General features: G+C 37.8%; 1 protein-coding gene across 8 annotated transcripts in view; it reads left to right on the forward strand.

Annotated features, from left to right (window-relative positions):
• ralgapb (Ral GTPase activating protein non-catalytic subunit beta) overlaps positions 1–27,001 on the forward strand; it is a 45,050-nt gene that overhangs the window by 11,916 nt on the left and 6,133 nt on the right. For 2 of the 8 annotated variants that reach the window (XM_057827266.1, XM_057827332.1), the window contains 22 exons: positions 7,964–8,192; positions 9,499–9,534; positions 14,740–14,941; positions 15,389–15,556; positions 17,221–17,335; positions 17,441–17,588; positions 17,743–17,807; positions 18,043–18,187; positions 19,215–19,345; positions 19,456–19,638; positions 19,744–19,892; positions 20,046–20,233; positions 20,329–20,432; positions 20,566–20,721; positions 22,095–22,304; positions 22,450–22,608; positions 23,817–23,982; positions 24,056–24,181; positions 24,537–24,673; positions 24,743–24,851; positions 24,991–25,069; positions 25,865–26,013. In XM_057827266.1, coding sequence (XP_057683249.1) covers positions 7,964–8,192; positions 9,499–9,534; positions 14,740–14,941; positions 15,389–15,556; positions 17,221–17,335; positions 17,441–17,588; positions 17,743–17,807; positions 18,043–18,187; positions 19,215–19,345; positions 19,456–19,638; positions 19,744–19,892; positions 20,046–20,233; positions 20,329–20,432; positions 20,566–20,721; positions 22,095–22,304; positions 22,450–22,608; positions 23,817–23,982; positions 24,056–24,181; positions 24,537–24,673; positions 24,743–24,851; positions 24,991–25,069; positions 25,865–26,013 — 3,154 coding nt within the window. The remainder of the gene's footprint in view (positions 1–7,963; positions 8,193–9,498; positions 9,535–14,739; positions 14,942–15,388; positions 15,557–17,220; positions 17,336–17,440; positions 17,589–17,742; positions 17,808–18,042; positions 18,188–19,214; positions 19,346–19,455; positions 19,639–19,743; positions 19,893–20,045; positions 20,234–20,328; positions 20,433–20,565; positions 20,722–22,094; positions 22,305–22,449; positions 22,609–23,816; positions 23,983–24,055; positions 24,182–24,536; positions 24,674–24,742; positions 24,852–24,990; positions 25,070–25,864; positions 26,014–27,001) is intronic. The other 6 variants (XM_057827276.1, XM_057827294.1, XM_057827287.1 and 3 more) reach the window with 6 other exon arrangements.

The following is a 27,001-nucleotide window of genomic DNA, read 5'->3' on the forward strand; positions in this document are numbered from 1 at the left end:
TGACACTTTGCTGTCATTTTAATCTGTTTGAGCGGGGCATGTGCGTTAAATGCGTCAAATATTTTAACGTGATTAATTAAAAAAAATTAATTAGCACCTGTTAACGCGATAATTTTGACAGTCGTATATATATATATATATACAGTGCCTTGCAAAAGTATTCGGCCCCCTTGAACCTTGCAACCTTTCGCACATTTCAGGCTTCAAACATAAAGATATAAAATTTTAATTTTTTATCAAGAATCAACAACAAGTGGGACACAATCGTGAAGTGGAACAAAATTTATTGGATAATTTAAACTTTTTTAACAAAAAACTGAAAAGTGGGGCGTGCAATATTATTCGGCCCCCTTGCATTAATACTTTGTAGCGCCACCTTTTGCTCCAATTACAGCTGCAAGTCGCTTGGGGTATGTTTCTATCAGTTTTGCACATCGAGAGACTGACATTCTTGCCCATTAATCCTTGCAAAACAGCTTGAGATCAGTGAGGTTGGATGGAGCGTGTTTGTGAACAGCAGTCTTCAGCTCTTTCCACAGATTCTCGATTGGATTCAGGTCTGGAATTTGACTTGGCCATTCTTACACCTGGATACGTTTATTTTTTAACCATTCCATTGTAGATTTGGCTTTATGTTTTGGATCATTGTCCTGTTGGAAGATAAATCCCCGTCCCAGTCTCAGGTCTTGTGCAGATACCAACAGGTTTTCTTCCAGAATGTTCCTGTATTTGGCTGCATCCATCTTCCCGTCAATTTTAACCATCTTCCCTGTCCTTGCTGAAGAAAAGCAGGCCCAAACCATGATGCTGCCACCACCATGTTTGACAGTGGGGATGGTGTGTTCAGGGTGATGAGCTGTGTTGCTTTTACGCCAAACATATCGTTTTGCATTGTGGCCAAAAAGTTCAATTTTGGTTTCATCTGACCAGAGCACCTTCTTCCACATGTTTGGTGTGTCTCCCAGGTGGCTTGTGGCAAACTTTAAACGAGACTTTTTATGGATATCTTTGAGAAATGGCTTTCTTCTTGCCACTCTTCCATAAAGGCCAGATTTGTGCAGTGTACGACTGATTGTTGTCCTATGGACAGACTCTCCCACCTCAGCTGTAGATCTCTGCAGTTCATCCAGAGTGATCATGGGCCTCTTGGCTGCATCTCTGACCAGTTTTCTCCTTGTTTGGAAGGACGGCCGGGTCTTGGTAGATTTGCAGTGGTCTGATGCTCCTTCCATTTCAATATGATGGCTTGCAGAGTGCTCCTTGAGATGTTTAAAGCTTGGGAAATCTTTTTGTATCCAAATCCGGCTTTAAACTTCTCCACAACAGTATCTCGGACCTGCCTGGTGTGTTCCTTGGTTTTCATAATGCTCTCTGCACTTTAAACAGAACCCTGAGACTATCACAGAGCAGGTGCATTTATACGGAGACTTGATTACACACAGGTGGATTCTATTTATCATCATCGGTCATTTAGGACAACATTGGATCATTCAGAGGTCCTCACTGAACTTCTGGAGTGAGTTTGCTGCACTGAAAGTAAAGGGGCCGAATAATATTGCACGCCCCACTTTTCAGTTTTTTATTTGTTAAAAAAGTTTAAATTATACAATAAATGTTGTTCCACTTGTTGTTGATTCTTGACAAAAAAAATTAAATTTCATATCTTTATGTTTGAAGCCGGAAATGTGGCGAAAGGTTGCAAGATTCAAGGGGGCCGAATACTTTTGCAAGGCACTGTATATATATAATATATATATATATATATATATATATTAGCAGTGCAACGGTTTGCGTTTCAAAGCCGAACCGTACGGTTCGCCCTGTACGGTTCAATACGCCTTTATGAACCGCGCCTTTTCGGTTTTGCAATTAATTTATTTCGAACGCTTGTGGAATTAATTGGTCGAGCTCTGTGTGCCTGTATGTGACGTGAAGCACAGCTGTGGAGAAATTGCCGCCCCGCAAGTAAATGTCCGATCGCTGTCAAGCAGCTGTGTAATAGAAGCAGAGAAATGCCCTCTCTCGCTTACGAGCGAGGTGAAAGTAAAACAAGAAAGAAAACAAAACGTTATGGCGAGCGGAGGAGTGGAGAGACCGAATTTTGAGGAAGCACCGGCCTCTTTCAAATCTGCGGTGTGGCAATATTTCGGTTTCCCCGTGGACTACAATGCGGAGGGAGAGAAAATATTGAAAGAAAAAAAAAAAAAACAATTTTCAAGCATTGCTCAGCGCTTGTTCCCTATGCTAATGGCAACACTTATAACATGACTCCGGCACCTCAGCCGGCTGGCATCACCCACAGATATCACTTTCTCAGAGCAGGACTACCCCGAAGAGGACACCAGTGAAAACACACGACGGGCTTCGTTCATTTACTTGCAACGCTTGACCCGCGTTACATTGTTCCCTCGCGGACATATTTCTCCAACAACGTAATCCCCGACATTTATGAAATGGAACGCAAAGCCATCGAGGATGATTTCGCTAAAGCACATAGTTTCGCCCTGACCGCTGATAGTTGGACGTCCCGTGCTACAGAGTGCTACTACCTAACTGTGACGGTCCACTATAATTCATACCTGTCAAGTTGTACGGTCTTGGCGTAATTTGTACAAGTCAGCACTGATTTTTAAATGTGTACGTTTTTCGTGCATTACTTTTTTTTTCCCTCCGTTCGGGTTTTGTCACCCTTTTCGGCAACGAGACAATGTGCGTTAATAAGTTGGTTGAATGACGCCAGAAAAGTCAGAGACACAGAGAGGGAAGAGTGTTTGTTGTGACGCTGTAGCAAACGCGATGCTAGGCTAGGTGGTTCCAATATTTCCTGACTGGAGCCGACAGCCTACAATCTACACCTAGATATCTCATACATATAGAACTACATACGAAATGACACTCGGTAGCGTTAGTAAACAGCCGCCATTTTACAGCAGTAAACTTCTCAGAAAGGCTCTGTTGTAGTGAACCTTCCTAGCGAACCTAAGTAACTTTTTATCTAACATACTCCTAAATCGGCAAAACCTGACTTGAGTCTATCGTTAAAGGATGAAACAGTTTTAAAATTTTCACATGTCGTAAGTAGACAGAAGGGAACTAATGGAAAAACGGGAGCAATGTTATCTACTTTAACGGTTGATTCACAGCATGAAATGACCTCCAAAGATAGCAAAGGTTACTATGTTTTTTGTTTTTTTTTTTTGAAAAAAATGGAAAAAAAAAACATGAAAGGTAATGCCAGTTACTTTGCCAAGTAACTTTTTTACTACTGTGTGTGTATTTCAGTAGTCACTACACTAGCCAAAGAGCTGAGAGGCATTTTAACAGTCAAAAATGTTTACATTTTAAGTGTTTATTTCACGTTCTTAAAAGCAAAATAAAGGCAGTTAAAAAAAAAAAAAAAAAAAAAAGCAAAACGTGATCCCAAAACCGAGGTTCGAACCAAACCGTTGCACCCCTAATATATATATATATATATATATATATATATATATATATATATATATATATATATATATATATATATATATATATGTATATATATTACGGTTGTTCCGATCATGTTTTTTTGCTCCCGATCCGATCGTTTTAGTTTGAGTATCTGCCGATCCCGATATTTGCTGATCCGATTGCTTTTTTTGTTTGCTCCCGATTCAATTCCAATCATTCCCGATCATATACATTTTGGCAATGCATTAAGAAAAAAATGAATAAAATTCGGACGAATATATACATTCAACATACAGTACATAAGTACTGTATTTGTCTATTATGACAATAAATCCTCAAGATGGCATTTACATTATTAACATTCTTTATGTGAGAGGGATCCACGGATAGAAAGACTTGTGACTTTGTATATTGTGACTAAATATTGCCATCTAGTGTATTTGTTGAGTTTTCAGTAAATGATACTGTAGCCATGCCGCAATGCATGGTGGGAAGTGGAACCATGACTGTGCGCAGTGCTACCAATTGATATATATTCTCTGCGTTGGCAAAGAAAATAAGGTGTTAAAATAAAGGTCAATTGCTGCCTTGCTTCCCCACATTGCTTCCCATGATATTTCTAATCGAAGGGAGAGGGATTGTAAGGCTTTAGCCAATTAAAATAAGCCTCCAAAGGCTGCCAAAATTCACTCTACTCATTTTACGCTGCCTTTTATCTCTCAATATAGGTAAAATGGCGTCATTACAGATTGAGCGCGACAATGCGTGAGTGGGTCGTGCAACTCATGCATTAATTGCGTTAAATATTTTATCGTGATACATTTTTTAAAAAACTTATTACCGCCGTTATCGGGATAAATTAGATAAACCTACCTTAAGCCTAAACTAAAGACTCTGGATGAGTGTAACATATTATGTCTGTAACGTTAAATACAATTAGAAAACGATTTAATAGAAAAAAAAAAAAATATATTTTAAAAAATGGCATGGCCGATATTTTTTTGCCGATTCCGATACTTTGAAAATGACGTGATCGGACCCGATCGATCGGGACATCTCATATATATATATATATATATATATATATATATATATATATATATAGGGCTGTATTAGGGCTGCCAAACGATTAAAATTTTTAATCGAGTTAATTACAGCTTAAAAATTAATTAATCGTAATTAATCGCAATTAATCGCAATTCAAACCATCTATAAAATATGCCATATTTTTCTGTAAATTATTGTTGGAATGGAAAGATAAGACAAGATGGATATATACATTCAACATACGGTACATAAGGACTGTATTTGTTTATTATAACAATAAATCAACAAGATGGCATTAACATTATTAACATTCTGTTAAAGTGATCCATGGATAGGAAGACTTGTAGTTCTTAAAAGATGAATATTAGTACAAGTTATAGAAATGTTATATTAAAACGCCTCTTAATGTTTTCGTTTTAATAAAATTTGTAAAATTTTCAATCAAAAAATAAACTAGTAGCCCTATTCTGTCTTCAATGTGCGTGAATACACAAATTGACAGATAGCGAACATAAGTTCCAAAAAGAAATCAGACGGCGTGGCAAAGTTGCATGGGCTTTACTGAAGTCATCTCTTTTTGACAGGAGCACGTTTCTTGTATTTTTGTAAAACTGAAAATAACAAGGCAATGTGTCAATAACTTGCATAAATCACAAAATAACATAAAATGTACACACACGTGTCCATTTGAGCAGTAGCACTAGCCAATTAGCTCACAAGCATCTAACAATGTAACTGCATTTCACCATATATGTGAACAAATTCAAATACACGTTATCAATAACTATCTAATGCTCATGAATATAAACAAAGGAGGAATATAACTCACAAGCGATGCATGTATTAGACACAAACAGTGTGATGGGGCTATGAGAACTGCCACTGAATACTGGATGCGGACGTTAGCTGGTCTGAATAGCACTGTCTCTTAGTGTGAGTTTGCGTCGACATATAATCACGTCAGAAAAGCGCGCCGAAACCCAAATAATCAGCTGCACTGAATCGCCAGCAGAGGGCGACATTACGCCACATAACATATGCAAGTCCCACCCAAGCGCCAGCAGAGGGCGGAAAAACTCCATAAAACACAATTAACAAGTTGGCCTTTCACTGTACTGACATTTAAATCTGTCTGAGCGGGCCTAGTGCGTTAATTGCGTCAAATATTTTAACTTGATTGATTTAAAAAATTAATTAACGCCCGTTAACGCGATAATTTTGACAGCCCTAATATGTGTATATGTATGTATATATATATATGTATATATGTGTATGTATATATGTATGTATGTATATATGTGTGTGTATATATGTATAAATGTGTGTATATATATGTATATATGTATATATATATGTATATATATTAGGGCTGTCAAACGATTAAAATTTTTAATCGAGTTAATTACAGCTTAAAAATTAATTAATCGTAATTAATCGCAATTAATCGCAATTCAAACCATCTCTAAAATATGCCATATTTTTCTGTAAATTATTGTTGGAATGGAAAAATAAGACACAAGAGGGATATATACATTCAACATACGGTACATAAGTACTGTATTTCTTTATCATAACAATAAATCAACAAGATGGCATTACCATTATTAACATTCTGTTAAAGCGATCCATGGATAGAAAGACTTGTAGTTCTTAAAAGATAAATGTTATTACAAGTTATAATGTAAAACCCCTCTTCATGTTTTCGTTTTAATAAAATTTGTAAAATTTTCAATCAAAAAAATAAACTAGTAGCCTGCCATTGTTGATGTCAATAATTACTTACACAATGCTCATGGGTTCTAAAGCCAATAAAATCAGTCGCACCCAAGTGCCAGCAGAAGGCGGCAAAACTCCAAAAAACACAACAAGTACACCTTTCACTGTGCAGTCATTTTAATCTGAGCGGGGGCATTTGTGCGTTAATTGCGTCAAATATTTTAACGGGATTAATTTTAAAAATTAATTACCGCTCGTTAACGCGATCATTTTGACAGCCATAATATATACTATATATATATAATATACGTACGTATGTACTGCCCAAAACAGTGCGTTCCCTTGTGCGTTGCCCGACAGCCAGTTAACATTGTATGTCCTCGAATAAAACAAGGCTTGGTCTATTTTTGTTTTTATATGAAGTAATTTGATTATGTTTGTGAAACTGTATCAAATAAACATGCTTATATGCATTCAACACAACTGCACAATACACGGCGGTATACAAATGGCATGTAGACACTACACTTCACTTGAGCTACAAGCTTAAGGTATAAGTTAGCTTCCATACGGCAGGACTTATTAACAGATTTTGTTCATATAGCTTTTTTTCTACAAACCCACATATACTGCATATTAACGGGTTGGTATACAAACCCACATATACTGCATATTAACGGGTTGGTATAGATATAAAACACAGACGTATAGCTTCCAAAGCTGAAAGGTAACAAAAACCATGCAACAGTGTCAATGCGACCAACAGGAAGTGTACTGTAAAAGTGAATGAGCATATGTTAAAAACTACGTCAGTGTAAGTGTAAAGCCCATGGCACTGTGGCTAACCTCCCTAGATGTGGACGGAAAAGAAAAATTGACGAGAGATTTCAACGAAAGATTGTGCGGATGGCGGATAAAGAACCTCGACTAACATCGAAACAAGTTCAAGCTGTCCTGCAGTCCAAGGGTACAACAGTGGCAACCCATACTATCTGTAGGAATCTGAATGAAAAGGGACTCTATGGTAGGATACCCAGGAAGACCCCACTTCTGACCTAGAGACATAAAAAGGTAAGTTTTGGCTGGAGTTTGCCAAAACTTTCCTGAGAAAGCCAAAAACGTTTTTGAAGAATGTTCTCTGGTTAGATGGGACAAAAGTAGAGCATTTGGGGGGGAAAAGGCATCAACATAGAGTTAAGTGAAAAAAACGAGGCCTTCAAAGAAAAGAACACGGTCCCCACAGTCAAACATGGCAGAGGTTCCCTGATGTTTTGGGGTTGCTTGCTGCCTCTGGCACTGGACTGCTTGACCGTATGCATTATGAAGTCTGAAGACTATAACAAAACACTCTTCAAAAAGCACGGAAAATGGTTTGAGAGAAAGCATTGGAGACTTCTTGAGTGGCCAGCAACCGTTTTCTGGCAGAAATTGAGCATTGTCTGACAGAATTGTAGGGGTGCCAATACTTTTTGCCAGCACTGTATATACGCATCAATCCTTGGAGCTGGATTTTCTTTGTCTCAAGGCTGATTAATTAAATTAATTAATTGCGGACTTATTGTTGCCTGTAGGTTCCGAGTTACGCGAACGCCTAGATACATTATGATGGATTTTTAAAAATTTGCTTGTTCCTATGTTTTGTATCTTTTTTTTTTTTCTTCGTATTCATTCATGAATGTTTTTTCTGAGTAGTTTTCTCAGAAACTTTTTTTTTTTTTTTTTTTAAACATTCATTTAATCTTAAACCATGCAGGGCAGTGGGAGTCAACCAACAAAAGCATCCCAACAGCAGCAGCAACAAACTTCATCTCCAACCCTGTTGTCAAGCCCAAACCAGAGTAGTTTGGAATCACGGCCACTCCCTGCTCCAGCGCGGCCAAAGGTCAACAGCATCCTTAACTTATTTGGCCAGTGGCTGTTTGATGCTGCGTTGGTCCACTGTAAGCTCCACAGTGGCCTCAGTCGAGATCCCAGCATGACTGGTAAGACACGACACTATACTTCACTCTCTCTTTTCCATTCCATGCATGGGCAGGTGGGTGTGTTGCAGCTGGCCAATTTATATGCCTCTTTTTTGTGGAGTTTTCTGTCTATTTGGTGTTTTTTTTTGTACGTTGTTTGGATGTGCTTTTCTTTTATTTCCCAACCATTTTTTGTGCCTTTATATGTGGAGCGCTTGGCTAGAAGTGGACTGGTCTGAGATTGTTATCAGATTCTAATTCATTTACATCATCCAAAAGTTAATACTAGGGCTGCACGATATTAGAAAAATATGTGATATGAGTGTTTAATATCACGATATCAATATTATGGCACTCGTTAACATGCCTTTAAAGTAATTCAGTTATATTAGGTAATATAATTATAACTGTATTTTCCACACTATAAGGCACACCTATAATGTTAAAACAGTTTTCATATAAAGGGTGCACAGCATTATTAAGGGTAGTAGTAGTTGTGGTTGGGGTTGCGTTATACATCCACTAGGGAGAGCTGCGCTAAAGGGAATGTCATTGAGCAGCCAATATTGATCTATAATAAAAGTGTCTTTTATTGTGGAAAACACGGTAATCTGTAATATGGCAAAATTAGTGGGCTAATGCAATCTGATTAAAAGAATTGTAATTAAGGCTAAACTATTTTGTTGCATCAACATTCGTTGGAAAATAATATAGAAATAACTCTTCATCAATAATTTTCTTCGTATTGAGCCGTGTGTAGCAGACATGCAGTAGGAGAAAACCATCAAGTGGTGTGAATGACGATACGCATGTAAGGCGGATTTTGATTTTTTTTCTTCATATGAATAAATGACAAAAGCGTTCAAACAAAGTATGCACGGCATACATGTAGTTTGTATTAAGTCCTTTTGATATGCATGTTACACATGCCATTACCGCGTTGTCGATATGATGTTGTGCAGCCCTAATTTACTGCAGTTTACCGGTGTGTCGCGGGGTAAATGCTCCGAATATAGAGAACTACATTTTTACTTTAAGCACACTCAAACCTATTTACATACACTTTAAAAAAAATTAAACATTCCTTAGTGCCTATTTTAGCATTATTCTAAGCCCACTGACCTACAGTACGCCTGGAACTTGTTTACTGCTTCCCTCTTTCCCCATTTCTTTTTCTTTGTGTAGTGTCTTGTACGCTCCAATGTCTGATTATAGTGGGTCAATGTCATAAAAAGAAGTCACCGACAACCAAAACACAATTCATGCCTGAAATGAATTGGCTGTACTTTGATTTTGTGTCTTCTCCACTATTTCTGTTATCTTGCAGCCTCTTTTATCCAAATTCTCCTTTCTTATAAATCTTGTAAGTAGGAACAGCAGCTTTGTTTTCCCTCACTTGATTTGCGTTCTTGACCAATCTTCCCGTTTTTGATTTGAGTTGCCCCATGATCATTGCCATTACTGCCATCGTTTTGTTTTTCACTCATCAACCCCCTCAAAAAAGGGGAAAAAAGTACATCAGCGTTCTCTCAGCGTCTTCTGGAGGTGATGGAATGATTTTCACCAACTGACCACTTGTCTCGACCATATGTTACCAGTCCGTTTTATTTTACTTTTCTTCGGTCACACTAATTCTTCTTATTTGGCTTCAGATCATCTCAAGTTCAGCTTAGGCCTGTCGCGATAACAAATTTTAGTAGGCGATATATTGTCTCATAAATTATTGCTGATATGCGATATTATTGTCTTTTTTATTTTTAATTTTTAAACCAATTCAACCTCTAATGTAGTGACAATACATCCTATTAAATCACCTATTCAACTGCAATAAATTGTTATTCTGAAATAAAACGCAAACTCACACAATGCACAACTTGGCATTTGAAAGATAGGTAAGTGTTCGTAGAATATGAAATAGGTGTGAAACCTATTGCTCTGTACGTTTTCTGCCTAATAGAACCCATCAAAAGTGTTGATTTGATCCAAAATGACTGTCATCTTGTCTTGAAAACTCCACATGTTAGCAAATTTGAAGCCAAATTATTCATTGCCAATCAAATTTTTCATAATGAGTATATTTTTACAATCTTACTGTTGAATGGGAAGTATTTGAGAGAAATTCCAGACATCTTGTTGATTTGCTTTTATTTGGAAATGTTCACCGGAAGTAAGTTCGCTAAGCCGCTAACTGTAAGCGTTACACTCGGTACAAAAAGTGCATTTGTCTTCTATTTTCGTCATGCATGTGGTGTCAGATGTGGATTTGTTTCTATTTTTCGCGTCATTTGCCAATGCTGTAAACCGGCGATTTTTCATGTTTGAGGTGTCACCTTTTAACCGCAAGTTTGCATTTTGGAAAAGACTGCCAATGTTTTATAGCAGGCTAAAGTGGTTACTACCAGTGGTGGGTAGTAAGAATGCAACAATACTCGGTTTTATATTGAACCGTTCGATAAGCCCTCTTCGATTTAATACGCAAAAACATTCGATCCAATTGGAAAAAGCTCCCAAAATGTATTTTCCGAAATTTTTTTGTGGTCTCTCTCGCTATAATGTCCGGCTCATCTTTGCCTTGTAAATAAAGAAACGTAAATACGTAAACGTGTGTATAAAGAAAACGTAAAAAATAAATAACACTTGCACACGCATTGCCAGACGCAGGTTTGCAGCCGGAAGTCCTATAATTACGCCGGCCTGTTCAATCACGTGGCGTCTTTAAAGTGACGTAAAAAATAAACTATTTGACATATAATCAACTTTACTCCAAAGTGCGGATTTATTTGAGACTTTTAAGAAGTTTTTATTTGGCAGTGATTTATTTGACACTGATGGATTTGTTTTCAAATCATGGTTCAAAATTGTTTTTTCTCCACTAGAGGGCACGCTTTTTGGACAGGCAGTGTTTCATTTTCTAGTTTGAATCCAATGATTTTTGTTCATTTTTTTGGCCTAATATGGTCATGGAATAGGTTATATTACAGTATAATTATAACAGTTCATATTAGGCCTGAACGATATATCGTTTAAACATCGCCATCGCGATGTGCGCATGTGCAATAGTCCCATCGCAAGGACGTGCGATAGTTTTTTAATTTCATTTTTTTTAATCCACAAACGTTTGTTTTGAGGAAGGAGAGGGGAAAAAAAGCGCACAGCTTCTCTTTCTCTCCAGCAAGTCATCGGCTCCTCCCCCTCCCCCTGCAACAGCGGAGTGGAGGGAGGAGGGGCCGAACAGCAGAGCGGAGGGAGGAGGGCCCGTTCTCAAAGTGAAAGCAAGCAATCAACACGTTGGAGGAGCAAGGAAGACTGTATCCAAAAGGAGTTTTGGAAGTATTTTGGCAAGAACAAGACTATAAGGGACAAAAAACAGCCCTGTCGACAGTGCCTCGCCATGGTTGCCCCAACAAGAAGTAATCTGTCAAACATGTGGGACCATTTAAAACGCAGGTATCTATGCATTCCTGCTACGAGCTCCCCATCAGAGGCTTTTTAGCACAGGTGGGAACATTGTTAAGTGCCAACGTTCTTGTCTCAAGCCTGCTATAGTGGATAAACTAATAGTCTTGGCCAAAAACCTATGAGACCCAGTTGAGAATTGCTGAGCAAGGAAGGTGGACGATATGCAGACAAATACATAACACAGCTGAAGGAATGTCTTTTCTTCTTTTTATTCATGTGACAGCTATCAGGAAGGCAGGAAATTTGGGAGTTAAAATGGTTCTGTTATTCATCACAGTTATTTGCAGTTATTCAGTTCAATTATTTACAAGTTCAATTGAGTTTGTTTCTTTTATATTTAAATTTATTGTAAACCGTATTTTTCAAATAACTATATATAGTACAGCTGCACATAAAGTTTTGATACTTAATATTTTTGTTGAAATATTTTTACAACTTTGTTGCCGTTTTGCAGTTTTATATTGTTATATTTTGTGTAAACAACTCAGGGGACTAATGCACTTGCACTTTTATTAGTCAGATTTAATATTTAAGTTCAAATATGTTGACAACTTTGTTGTTTAACTGAGGTTTTTATGTATTGTTATAGTTTGTGAACTCTTTTGTCATATTTAATATTTTTGTTAAAATATGTTGACAACTTTGTTGTTTTACTGAGGTTTTTATTTATAGTTATAGTTTGTGAACAACTTTTTTATTTGTCATATTTAATATTTTTGTTCAAATATGTTGACAACTTTGTTGTTATTTTACAGAAGTTTTTATTTATTGTTATATTTTGTCAAAAACTTAGGGGACTAATGCACCTGCTCTTTTATTATCATTTAATTTATTTGCTGCTGTTGAAGTGTAAAATATTGTATTCAATAAATGATCTATTTTGTGCAGACATGACTTCCTGGATACCTTCATACAGAAATCTTCATCATTCACAAATTAAACGGTATTATATGAATACACTGTGGTCACGGTGTGTTATGTAAAGTATTTCCAAACAGCTATTCAAGTCATTTAGTGAAAATTTCTTTAAAAAAGATAGATCTTTTTTTTTTTAATATCGCAATATAATATCGCAATATATTGCAAACCTAAAAAAAATCGCAACAATAGTTTTTTCCAATATCGTTCAGGCCTAGTTCATATAGATTATATTGTGCTGAGGAAATAATACTGTATATAGCATTATTATTAAAAATACTGTTACTCACTACTTGAGTCTTCTTGAGTACTCTTTTCACCGCAAACTTTTTTACTTGTACTTCAGTACATTTTTTGGATGACTTCTAGACACGAGCCAGTCTGAGATTCTGACGGTATGATAACCTTAAGCAAAAATAGCACGGTTTCACGATATCACTGTATTGCAATTACAGCTCTAAAATGTGTTACTCTGAGATATCTGGGTTAAGAAAAAAAAAAAAACATAAACAAAACATTTTGCCATTAAACAGGATTTTTATTTTTTAAAACATTCGCAAAATGGAACATAAGAATAATGTTAAATTAATATAAATTTAAAAAAATAAAAAATAAAAAAAAATTAAATATTCTAAATGAAATTGAAATAAATGCAGTCCTTTAGGCGAGCCTAAACCCACAGCTCAGCATTATTACCATCAGAACAAAAATAAATGAATTATTTTCCATAAAAATGCACGTGTATAACCTCTATCACCTTCATATGATACACTCTCTTTGTCAACACACAGTTGCCAGAGAGAATACAACGCCACATGTTTTACCACCGCTAGATACACTAAACACGCTGGAGGTCTTGTAGCTGATGGGAAACATTCATGACAGTGTTTACGAACCTTTAATTTTGTATAAATGCGTAATCATATTGGAGGTATTGCTTGCTCGGCGGCCACCCTCCACAAACATGTTTTAGATGTCGGTTGGCTCTCCTCCTCTAAACTGTGGCTGTCTGTAACTTTTCTGTAGCCGAAGTATTCCATACCAGCGATTTTCTTCGATTGGGGGGGGGGGGGGGGGGTTCAGGAGTTTCACCTCCTCCAATCATTGTGTTGCACAGCTGACTCACTGACACTAAGCAACAACTGGTGGGGGAGGTTTAAACCTTGCAGATGCAAGCGAGGGATTTCTCCCTGCATTTTTTTTTTTTTTTACATAGAAATGGCTAATACCATTGGGATGGTATGACAGAAAATTTTGGCGGTTTTGAAAACCGGACGTTTTCATACCACGGCATACCTTGAAACTGGTAATCGGCACATGTTTAATGACTACTTTTACATGAGCAATATATTTTTTTTATTTAAGTAATGCTACTCTTACTTGAGTAAAGATTCTGGCTACTCTACCCACCTCTGGTCAGTACATTGTCTTTTCTGTTAGCCCCAATGTAGCAATGCTAACGTTTTACGATGTTTCATATCAATATTTTTTTTTAAATTTTATATGGCTGAACTTTAGTTCTACGGTTTGTTGATGACCAATAAATAATTATCTGCTAAAAGAACTGGAGTCCTGTATGCAATCAACATGCAAGTGTGCCGAGTGCATGCAGTACACGCAAACACATGGGGCGATATATCGCAGCCGGGAAAATTACCAACCTCATTTTTATTTACCGTGTGATTAATAGACTTATCGCATATCGCGACAGGCTTAGTTCAGCTTCATTTTGTTCATTTTGTATTGTCAGTTTGACTTGATCTCTGGTTTTACTGGTTTGGTATCTCAATGCATGAAGTGAATGGTCTGTGCCCTGAGTGATAGTCGTCAATTGCAAAAACCAGAAAGCTGACACAGGGATTTTGTTTTGTAGTATCGCAACAGACACATTTGTTTTCCCTTTACATGTTGATATTCTTGTCCCTGGATAGCAGAACTTAATGGCAAACTCTTTGTGTCAGAATTCCCTCTATTGTATGCTATGAAACTCGTGAGCGTGTGGATTGTCTTGGATGTATTAGTTCTTCATGGATGTGATGGCAATTTTGTTTTCTTTTATGGTACTTTTTGTTGTGCTAACATCTAAAATTTGTCTGTGCAGTATGTGCATGACTGCTAGTCACATACTGTATGTGAATAGCCACATTGCAATTCAGGTTTCTTTCATTCTCTCTCTTCCCACCCTCTGCAGCAATAGCAACCCAAGTAGGCCTGGAGCTGAGAAGGAAAGGTTCCCAAATGTCCACCGACTCAATGGTGTCCAACCCTATGTTCGATGCAAATGAGTTCCCAGAAAGCTATGAAGCAGGCCGAGCTGAAGCTTGCGGGACTCTGTGCCGAATCTTCTGTAGCAAGAAAACTGGTGAAGAAATTCTACCCGTTTACCTCTCCAGGTATTTTCAGTTGTCTGACTGTTTTATGCATATCTTTCCGAAATGTCGTAATCGACACCATTGACCAAATAACCTAATTTTAATTGGATTTTGTACACTTTTTCATTTTTTTTCTTGAGAACTACTTGATGTACAGTTAAAAAAAACAACAAAAAAAACAGTCGCATTTCACTAGTAATATTCAAATATTTTACAATAACATAAAATTGATTGGAATTGATTAGAATAGTTGTTTATAAAATGAAATCAAGATCGTCAGGTTTTTCAAAAATTTGGTGGGGCCTCTAATTTGTACAAATACGATACAGAGGAGTCCACTGGTATTATTTCATATACTAGTATATTGATTTCGGAAACCATCCCCAGTTAAGGAGTTTTTTATTTTTAAAAGTCTTTATTTCAAATCCTGAAACATTGTTCAGAAATGTCTTTCTCCCTATCCAACAGGTTCTACATGGTGCTGATTCAAGGTCTCCAGATCTCTGATTTCATCTGTAGACCGGTCTTGGCCTCCATCATTCTTAACTCTTCCTCTCTCTTCTGCACTGACCTGAAGGGCATCAATGTGGTTGTACCATACTTCATAGCAGCTTTGGAGACTATTGTCCCAGACAGGTCAGGCTCCTACAATGATGCAACGGTTTTAAAGTAATCATCATTTATTTTCTTTTAACAAAATAAACAAAACCTAATAAGGAGGAGGTAGACTGTAATGAATCAGTTTTCTTTCTCAAACAGTTGTTCATAAATGCAAACCAAATCCAATTTCAAAGCACACTCAATTTACAGTTTGAACTGGTGTTTGTGTTGAAAGCTGTTATATAAATAGGTTTATGTGTGTGGCGTCTTTATAAAAAGAAATGAAACAACTTTCCTATCTAACAATAACTCAAGTGCTAATATGCTTCTCCAAAGCACAATACAGTGGTACCACAACATATGAATTTAATTCGTTCGAGGACCTTGTCTGTAAGTCGAAAAGGTCGAATTTCGAGCTGGATTTTCCCATAAGAATTGATTAATTCTTTCAACAGCCCGAAATCCTCCACTAAATCCTTATTAAATACTGCTGGTACAAATAAATAGCAATCACACATAGCAAAACAAATACATTATAAATACAAAGCATAGTAATATAATAATAAGATTAATGTAACAAATCGGGTTGTAATTGTTGTTGTCTAATTGTCTAATAGTTGTTTTGTGCATGCTGTTCCTGAACGCACCACGTAACTGACATGACTGAGTGAGATAGGTGTGGCGAAGTGGAAAGGTGTTACTTACTCTTTTCATGTTCTGTTGTTGTTTGCATAGCTTACGGCGGAGAGCAGCTATCTTGTGTTGCACAAGTTCTGAAACGACTAAAAACCTGACAAAGCAGGTGATTTCCTTGCCGATATTACAATAATAATTGTCACCTTCTAAAGACTGCCGAACAGAGGTTGGAGGAGGACCATCGAGATCGTAGACATATTCCGGCTGTATTGTCGAGCCAGTTCACTGACGTGCACATTATGCTCATACTTTTCTATCATTTCCATCTTAATTTCAATGGTAAGCGTCACCTTTTCCTTTTTTCACCACCTGCAATAACTTTCTTGTGAACCATGTTGATCTCTCACAAGAAAATCCGCCGTGCGTCCGTCTTGGGGGAAAACAATAAAATTGCGACACTGTCACAAATCGTCGTATATCGAGCATGTTGTCAAATGTCGAGACAAATGACGATTGAAATTTTACGTCGGATGTCGAAAGGATTGTATGTCGATGCGATCGTATGTCGAGGTACCACTGGACTCTTAAGACACTGATTAGCATAATTGCTAAATAGCTTGGTGCTATGTGCTAAGTAGTAACGTCTCATCCTAGAGAATAAAAACAATACATTTGGCTTCATTTACTCACCTCTGACGGAGGCAGACTGGATCTAACAACAAAAAAGACAATCTAACTCTTGACACTTTGTAATATTGATTCAGCAACCCAACCTGAGTGTAGCAGTGAACTCTCTCTCTAGCCGTAATCAATGGTGCGCGCGCGCAGTTTCGCATTGCACGCAAACAAGGACCTAAGCCGGACTGCTCATAGCTGCCGGCAAAAATCGATTATGAAATTAGTTACCAACTACTTTATTAATCGATTTAATCTATTAGTTGTTGGAGCCTTATTTTATTCGGTATATGGCTTCGTTTCCACTGGGTGTCATTGTAATGAATATTTCCAATGGGGAATTTAGGTTTCTTCAAATGCACTGTACATGCTGTGGTGATTTCTATTAGGGAGCTGTCTAAATTCAAGATTTATGTAAATCCCACTGATCTGAGAAGAGCCTCCATAAACATTCTACTGGCCATGCTGCCTTTGCCACATCACTTTGGAAACATCAAGTCAGAGGTAATTTGCTGCTTTAATTCATTCCCTAAGCTTTTTTATAAGTCAACGTTCTGCATAATAGTAGTATATCCACTACACAGTTGAGAGGATGCTGTCTTTTTAAAGGTTTTGTTAGAGGGCAAGTTTAACGAGGAGGATGGATTGCCTCACGACCAGCCTGTGTCTTTTTTGTCCCTGAGGCTGCGTCTCGTCAATATTTTGATTGGAGCTCTGCAGACTGAAACTGATCCTGCAAACACACAGCTCATCTTGGGTACCTTTTGCGTTTTTTTTTTTTTTTTTAAACTTGAAATTACGTATCACAAAGTTAGTTCTTCATTTAATGTTATGCACGTGCATTTCCAATTTGAAATAAAAAAGGAAAAGGGACATTTTCTGTTTAATGTCTAATTCATCTCCCTTCTTAGGTGCAATGCTAAATATTGTTCAAGACTCTGCGCTCTTGGAGTCCATCGGTGCTCAGACTGAAACGGTAAGTCCTATATACTCATTGGCTACCATTGACGCAATGACGAGTGACAAACTAATTTACATTCAATGCAAATGGCTGAAAAGAGCCAAATAATTGGACATCTACCATCAAAGACACTGAAAGAGTTACGGGGAGTTATATTTCACATTTTAAAGGCATTTAAAAAGTGGTATTTTATTGTATGTGCTCAGTGTCCTGTACCAAGCTTCTAATATGCTGTGTTTGATTTTGGCAGGGTAGCATAGATAGCAGCCATGTGACCATGAGAAGCCAGAGTCACAGCAGAAACAACAGTGGCATTAGCTTCAACAGTGGAGGCAGCACAGAGGCTACCAGTCCAGATTGTGAGCGTCCTGCCCAAGCCCTGCTCCGAGACTATGGTACTGCTTTACAATGAATGGCATTACAGTGATCGCATGTTCATCTTTGGAGTTATGTTCCAGAACCATCCATCATAAAATCTGCAATTTACTGGGACCATATGTATTGTTTAAAATACCCATCCTATTTTAACATATTTAAATTGTGCTCTGCTGTCTGCGATAAGAAAACTCTAAGCAGTAAGCAGTAAAGCAGTGAAGCAAGGAATTCCGGCTCAGAAAAATTAAAAATACATTTACAGAAAAATCTGCAACATATTGGGAGATTAATACACAAATGTACTGTACATGGTAACATGGAAATCATGAGTGATCTTTGCTTGCTTTTTGAGCTCGAGTATGCAGCATACTAAATTATTTTTTTTTTGTACTCCTAATAGCTAACGTGGTTAAAGTTGTATGCAGAGTTAAGAGGCGGTGGATAAAATGCCTCTGTGGGTGACGATGTACGAAATTGCTGTGATGCTGTGCTTTAACACATCTATAACTACAGGAAATAGAGTGCTGGAGATGCTCCTTCTATCTCAAACATATTATCCTTTTGAAATTTACAGTAATTTAGGGCTGAGCAATGCGTACAACAGAAGTACATTTGTGACATTGAATGTGACAAACATCATAAGGGTGCTGATTTAAGGCATGTAATATCCTTCCATCCTAAAGTGATTGGGCTGAGTGGGACTCAACAACCACTACATGTTTTTACGTCCTATGGTCAATGACACATAGTGAAGAATCTGTCCTTTATGTGGAGCAAGACCTATGCCGTGATCACTTATTTGAACGCATCACATACTGTAACCACAGTTCTTGATGATGTGGGACATTATCGGGCAAGAAGTTGAGAAACTGATGACATAAAATGTGAGCAGTGCCCAGCCCCATTTTACATTGGCTTGGTCTGAATATGTTAATATTCTCCTCAGTCTGTTCTCCACTCTCTTTAAGGCATGTTTTAACACCAACAATTGTGGTGTGTTTTCTTTGCTGTGCTCTATTTGGTATTTCGGGCTGTTATATGTTTTAGCTCTTCCAGATACAGCGGCAGGCCTATTGGTGCGTAGCATCCACCTGGTCACTCAGAGGCTCAATTCCCAGTGGAGGCAAGACATGAGCATTTCACTAGCTGCCCTGGAACTTCTGGCTGGCCTTGCCAAGGTAAATCTACTTCTTGTATGCCCAAAACTTACAGACATGTAGTTGAGGTGTTTCCCTTTTACTTAGGGCATCACATAAGCACACTTTCTACAATGTTGTCTTTTGTACAGGTCAAGGTGGGAGTTGACTCTGCGGACCGGAAACGGGCCGTCAGCTCGATATGTGGCTACATTGTGTACCAGTGTAGCCGTCCAGCGCCTCTTCAGTCCAGAGACCTTCACTCCATGATTGTAGCTGCCTTCCAATTTCTTTGTGTGTGGCTTACTGAACATCCTGACATGCTGGATGAAAAGGTATGTTACATTCTACACGGGCCAAATGAATCGTTCCAAGCTCCGCTGTTAAAATAGCACTATTGTGTACTAACTCACTTTTCACATAACCCTGTTTTGCATAAGGATTGTTTAGTTGAAGTCTTGGAGATCGTAGAGTTGGGAATCTCCGGCAGCAAGTCACGACAGGAACAGGAAGTGCGACACAAAGGGGAGAAGGAGCATAACCCCGCTTCAATGAGAGTGAAAGATGCAGCTGAGGCCACTCTATCATGGTAAGATGGTCAATTTTCCATGTCTACTCACAAAGATCAAAGACAAAGCTTTGTGAAGTCTCGAACTTCACTTCAAACCTTAAAAAAAAAAAAAAAACACACAGACAAAGCTTTACTTGATGCCTTTGTTTGTGCCGTTGTCTGCTCATTCAGTATCATGCAGGTTTTGGGAGCTTTCCCCTCCCCAAGTGGGCCCGCCTCCACTTGTAGTCTGCTCAACGAAGACACCTTGATTCGTTACGCCAGACTCAGCGCCACCGGGGCCAGTAACTTCCGTTACTTTGTGTTGGACAATTCTGTCATTCTTGCCATGCTGGAGCAACCTCTTGGCAATGAGCAAAGTTAGTAAAGAACTCCTTCTTTTCCCCTTTCATCATTCTAAGAACCAGTGAAAGGTGAAGGTTAAATAAGATGTGGTGCTTTTCTCCCCTAACAGACCCCAGTCCTTCAGTGACAGTTCTGATCAGAGGGACTGCCGGCAGACATGCCTGGACCATGCAGCTCTTCCACCAACCTCGAGGGGCTCGGGCCAATCAAAAGGTGAGATTACGCAGGAGATTGGTACATCGTGAAGTCAGATTTTGCCAAACAATAATGACATCAGAAATGTGTTGAAACAAGACAGACAACCCTGATTGGCCTCCTTTTCTTTTCCTCTGTCCTCCATCCACAGCAGGTATTTGTTCCTGAGGGCCGTCCAACACCAAACAATGATGTGGGGATCAAATATAATGTCAAGCAAAGGCCGTTCCCTGAAGAAGTGGATAAAATCCCCCTGGTCAAAGCAGATGTTAGCATTCCTGACCTCGACGACATTGTTAGCAAAGAGGTGAGAGGAAGGCTTGCTACATCAAAATGCTAAATTGCTCTCAGCAATTAAATCAGCTGTGTTACCATACAAGCTCAGCTACTGTATGTTGTATTGCCTCGCAGGATGATCAGAGAGCCACTCCCATACTATGTCAGTTTCCACAGAGTTACAGTGATGAAGGGTTAATATGTTTCTTGGGTGCTGGCAGGGAGAAAAAGTTCTAATTGATTTATCTGGTTACATTAAAAAGAGTTAGTGGTCTTGGAGATTGGCATCTTGGTAGTTCATCAGCCTCTTTCATGCTTGAAAATTGCCACAGAATTTTCAATCATTGGCACATTTTTTTGCCCACGGTAAGAAAAGAGCCTGGTGGAAGTTAATGACTGACTCATTCTTGCTGAGCATTGCTAGGGAGTAGTGCTGCAATGATTAGATGATTAACTCAAGTAATTCGATTAGAAAAAAGCTTTGAATCAAATTATGCTGCTTCGAGTATTCTTTTAGTTAGAGTGGCGATGTACTGGCTTGTTTTGAAAGTGTTTGCATTTAGTTTTATCGATACACTGCTCTTTAGTGGCAAGTTTTTAATGCATTCGTAATTTAGTGTAAAGGTACAGTATATTTAGCCTTTTTTTCTGAAAATATGTGTTTGAACGATCTGTGAAGAGCATTGTAAAAACAAACGTTAGCATTTTATAGCATTTAAGCTAGCGGACATTTGCTATGCAAGTTAGCCAATTGTTCATTTTTTAAATACCTAGATCCTCTAATTTTTTTATACCATTTGAGGCTAAACTCAGGTATTTTAATTAATTTTTAAATGAAAGTGCAATCCTGCGTAGTTTGAAGATATACTCGTGAATTTTTTTTTTTTTGTATTCGCGTTTCATGCACTTTTAAAAGTGCAATCTTAGCAAGCCTGTTTTACATCTCCCAAAATTTATTCACTCACGCATTAAATTTTCCTAATCCGATTATTCGGACTAACTAGTTGATAGGTTAATCGACTACTAAAATAATCGATAGCAGCAGCAGCCCCACTAGAGACATAAATTGCACGTTTGAAACTTTGATGTGAGCATGTGCTTAGATGCTTACTTCTCCATGCAAAACACGGCAACTATTAAGTCTCAGTGACTATTAAGTCCCGATTGGCTAATTTAGTCATTTAAATTCAAATCCTTATGTCCACAAAATTTAAAATTCAAATTTGTTGTCTGTTTCAATCCCTATTAAATGGTGTTGCAATAAATTCATAATTACTGGCAACTTCATATTTCAATTTTTGGTATTAGAACTGCAAAATGTAGTTTATGTAGGATGCCTTGACCTAGCTTCACCTTGCTTTGTAATACTCCTAAACAATGTTTCCTCTCATTGTTCTTATTTAGTTGGAAGTTCAACATGACAAGCTTCGCATTCTGATGACCAAGCAGATAGATTATGAAAGCACGTTGGAGCGGCAAAGTGATGACATCTGGAAGTCGAAGCCTTTCCCTGACCCACAGATAGACTGCAAACCTCCTCCACCTTCTCAAGAGTTCCAGACAGCTCGTCTCTTCCTCTCCCACTTTGGCTTTCTTTCTCTGGAGGCCCTCAAGGTTTGCAAGCATTTCTGATGAAATATTTTATTTTGGTTCCCAGTGGCACAGTTTATTGACTCTGTTGAAGTACTTTGGGTCACTGAGCAGATAAATGTGTTTGTTATTGTTACTTCATTCACATTTGTTGGTGAATTACTGATAGGAGCCCAACAACAGTCGTCTACCTCCTCATCTCATTGGCTTGGAGTCATCCTTGCCAGGATTCTTTGAGGACATCAACTACCTTGATCTGCTCCCCTGCCGCCCATTTGATACCGTCTTTGTTTTCTACATGAGGGCTGGACAGAAAAGCAGCCACGAGGTAAAAAAATAAAAAGGTTTTAAAATACTGTGATTGTAACTGAAATATTATATATTTTTTTTTTACATCATATTCATTGTGTGACAGTCACCTTTTCTGCAGTAAAATATTACCTAAGCAGTAACAAATAAGAAATAACCAGTCGTCTGGGACATAGTAAATAACCATAACCAATCAAGTCAACTGCTTAGTTATTAATTAAGTTTAAATTTTAAAAAACTCATTTAAAAAAACAGCAACAATGGAACGTGTTACATTCGCTTTGGATAATAGTATTCAGTCGGTCGCGAACGATGCATTCAAAAAAAGAACGAATCGTTCGCGACAGAGACTAATCACCTTCTGCACTGATTCGTTCCAAAGGAAGTTGGGACTTGCGTGGGAGGGCGTTGAGCAAGCTGCAGCGTCCGACGTCGTGCACGACCAACCAGCTAGCCTCATCACATGCAGGGGAGGGAGCGGAAACAGAATCAGAGCATCTGTCAATCAAATCCAATAAGCAGCCAATGTGCAGGCAGGGGGCAAGATTGAGTTATGTCACTTCCCGTTCACTTACTCGGTCCTGACCGAGATTGCTGCACACAACACGTAACTTGGCTTTCCAGTCACGTAGTGAATGAGTCAAGACCTAAAAGGAAAGGGCACTGTCACATTATCTTTAATGTGGGGCCTATCATATGCTACTCAAACGCACAAAATCACCATCCAAACATGGTGAGCATGGTTTAGTGTACTACGTTCCTCAGACTTTTCTCATACGACATACTATCAACTTTACAGTAGTTTAAAACTCTTTCGCTAGGTGCTACAAGGCGAGCAAAAGCTGAGCTGCGGAGACGTCACATGGGCAGGGGAGAGTGCTGTCAGAGACTCTAGCTGGGCTAAGGGGACTTCACGGCAGTGAAATTTATCTCATCTGTGCACAGGAAAAATGACTTTTGTACGATCACCATAATACTAATTTGAAATGAAACAGTATTTTCATGGCAATTTTTTTTCCGAGTGTTTTATGTATTTTTCTTGTGTCAGAGCATGTCTGGTGTTGGTTTGGGTACAAATTTGACAAATTAATTTGGAGTCCATCTGTCCATTCTGTGTTACTCAAGCGACAATTTATTACCCACTTTAACTCACAAAAATAGCTCTTTCTAATAAAGATTTCCAGGATCAGTAAGTCTTGACTTTGCTTTCTCATGTTATGTACTCAGATTCTGAGGAATGTAGAGTCATCTGCCAGCGTTCAGCCGCACTTCTTGGAGTTCCTTCTGTCTTTAGGCTGGCCTGTGGACGTAGGAAGCCACCCTGGGTGGACAGGACACCTGGACACTAGCTGGTCCCTCAACTCGTGCTCTGAAAATGATGTACAACAGACTGGTAATTGATTCAGACATGAAAAACTTGTCAAAATCAGTGATATAGACTTTGAAATGTTTCTGTTCTTCTACAGATGAATCAGTTACTACCCCTGAAGACACAGGGGGTGCAGTATTCAATGGCGAGAAGAAAGTTTTGTACTACGCTGATGCACTGACTGAAATTGCCTTTGTTGTTCCGTCGCTAACTGAACATTCTGGTTAGTATTTATATTATCAAAGACATCTCAAAGGATAATTAGTTATGTATGTTATAAAATAATATCTACATAACACCATTTTTTAAAACAATTTACTTTATTTCATAGTTTCACAAGTTGATTATGAACTAAGTTTAAAGGTGCTGTATTGTTTATTTTTCATTTTACAATTTAAATCAGCTAACATTTTTTTTTTAACATGCTTTCTTCAAAATTCTCAAAGTTTCAATAACTGCAATTTGTACTCCATTTAGAGTCCTTTGAAATCTGTTTTTAGGGTATATTTTTTAAATAATGCATGTGTGAGTCAACAGGAAGATTATGAAAGTTCTGAAAAATCTGGTTTATCTCACAGAGGAGTCATCAGTCCATAGTGACTCTACACTGGAGGCTGATACCAATATGGACCTCATGCCCAGCATACTTAAACAGCCCAATCTCACTCTGGAGCTGTTTCCTAATCACTCTGACAACCTGGAGTCCGCTAAAAAGGTAATGCCAACTTTACAGAACAAAATGGTGACGGGACAATTTAATTTGTGTTTGTGTGACTTTGTGTAGCTGAGTCCTTTGGTGAAGACCAAGCGGTCTTCAAGTGGAAAATCTTTTCCACCACTGGGCCCGGAGACAAAAGTATTTGTTGTCTGGGTGGAGTGCTTCGATGATATTGGTAAGCATGTTTTTCCTGTAACTGTTTAGCATTTCACTCAGTATATAGAGTTACAAAAGACGTAATAGCATCATACAAATACTTGATATATCCTGTGATCTTCACATGGTTTCTTGAAAAGCGCTGTTTGTGTTTTTAGAAAACTTCCCACTGTCTGATCTCCTTGGAGAAACCAGCACAGGTTTAGAAGCAAGTATGAGCAACAGCACCTCTTGCAGGTATATTAACACCCTACTGCTCAAATTGACCTGGTTTACTTGAGTTTGGCTTTGGTCAGATGCCAAACTGAAACTCCTGGTCCAAACAAACCTGCAAATTGTGTGGGCTGCTGCAAAAAGCAAAGCGCTGCTAACCCTTCCACGCAAAACAAGACTTGAAACATGCAATGGCTTGCCAAGAAAAGGAATTTTGCCTGACTTGTGATGGCAGTAAAGCATGATAATCAGACACATTCAATAAAGTCACCTTGGGATAAAAGTTACGAGTTTAAGAACGATTCAAATGCATCATTTGCACTTCTTTTCCTAATATGTTTTTGTTATCGGTCTCACTAAACATACATAACAAACTGTCATCTAATTTCATGACGGCGTTTGCAAATTTCGGAGGTTCCCATGGTTATGGCATTATAGTTTACATCAACTGTTTTTTTTTTAAACTTCACACACGGGAAACCAGCAACCCTTCATTTTAAGGGGATTAACAGTGTGAAATTAAATAGTTTGTGCACCTACATAAGAATTCATCATCAGACATGAACGTAACGTGTTGTTTCATGCAAATATTTTACTGCAATTAGGTTGTTACTACTGCATCAGCAATGGTTATTGCTGATTCAAGGTTATTTTGCTGTCCTTACTAAATTGTCTTGAATTTAAGACCCATGTTATCATTGTTTTAGTGTAGATGGGTTTTTTTTGTTTTGTTTTGTTTTGTTTTTTTAAAATATTTTTTATTATCAATTGACAAATCCTACATCCACATTATCACTAATTATTTTGCTCCTTCTTTAGATCGGGATTACTTGAGAAGGATGTTCCTCTGATATTCATCCACCCTCTGAAGACGGGCCTCTTTCGAATCCGACTGCATGGAGCTGTGGGCAAGTTTAGCATGGTGATCCCGCTGGTGGATGGCATGGTAGTCAGCCGTAGGGCGTTAGGTAGGTTGTAGTTAGTAATCTCAGCAAAACAGTGGTACACATTGCAATGTTATCATAGTGTGTGTGTGGTTACTATGGTGACCAAATGCATACAGGTAACTGGTTACCACAAAAATGCTTAGTCCTGCTGTAAATTATGGTTCTGAAGTACTTATTGTTCATATTTGGTCAGTAGATACCTCAATAAGAATTTTATTTTGATTTTTTTTTTTTTTTAATGTTCTGTTACCATGACAACCGGTAATATCCGGTCAAGATTCAACTGTCAATAACTTGAAAACTGAAGTCCATAATTTTTCAATTCTGAATTATATTGATAAGAGTTTTCCAATAATTACTTTTTAACCGAAAATCGATATCCCGATATTGTCCAACTCCAAAAATCCAATACCAATATCAAACAGATACTGATACATGTGATTGTGGACTTAACATATCATGGCTCATTATATAGTGATGCCCAGATCAATTGGTTTGCTCACATAACAAATCTAGGGCTGCAGCTATCGGTTAATTAAGTAATCGATTAATCTATCAGTTAGGGTTTATGGCTTAATCGGATTAGGACCATTTAATGTGTTGCAAAATCAATTTTAGGAGATGTTAAACAAAGGCTTGCTAAGATTGCACTTTCAAAAGAGCAGTAAATGCGAATACAAAATAAAATTCTGGTTTTTCTTTCAACGCTTTCCAAATTTAAAAAAAAAATCTATAATAAATTAATATTCTGGAGGTTATAAAAATAAAAAATGGGATTTAAGTACATCAAAAGAAAAGTTGGCTAACTAGTAAAACAAAAGTGCGCTAGTTTAAAAGCCAAAAAATAATAAAATATTAAACGTTTTTTAATTATTTTCTTTTTTACAATGCTCTTAACAAATCGTCCAAAAGCATATTCCCACATTAAAAAAAAAAAAAACAAACTCAAATTTAAATTACGAATCCATAAACAATCATATTAGCTCAAACAAAAACTTACAACCTTACG

This window comes from Corythoichthys intestinalis, chromosome 2 (genome assembly GCF_030265065.1).
Source record: "Corythoichthys intestinalis isolate RoL2023-P3 chromosome 2, ASM3026506v1, whole genome shotgun sequence".
Taxonomy (NCBI): Eukaryota; Metazoa; Chordata; class Actinopteri; order Syngnathiformes; family Syngnathidae; genus Corythoichthys; species Corythoichthys intestinalis.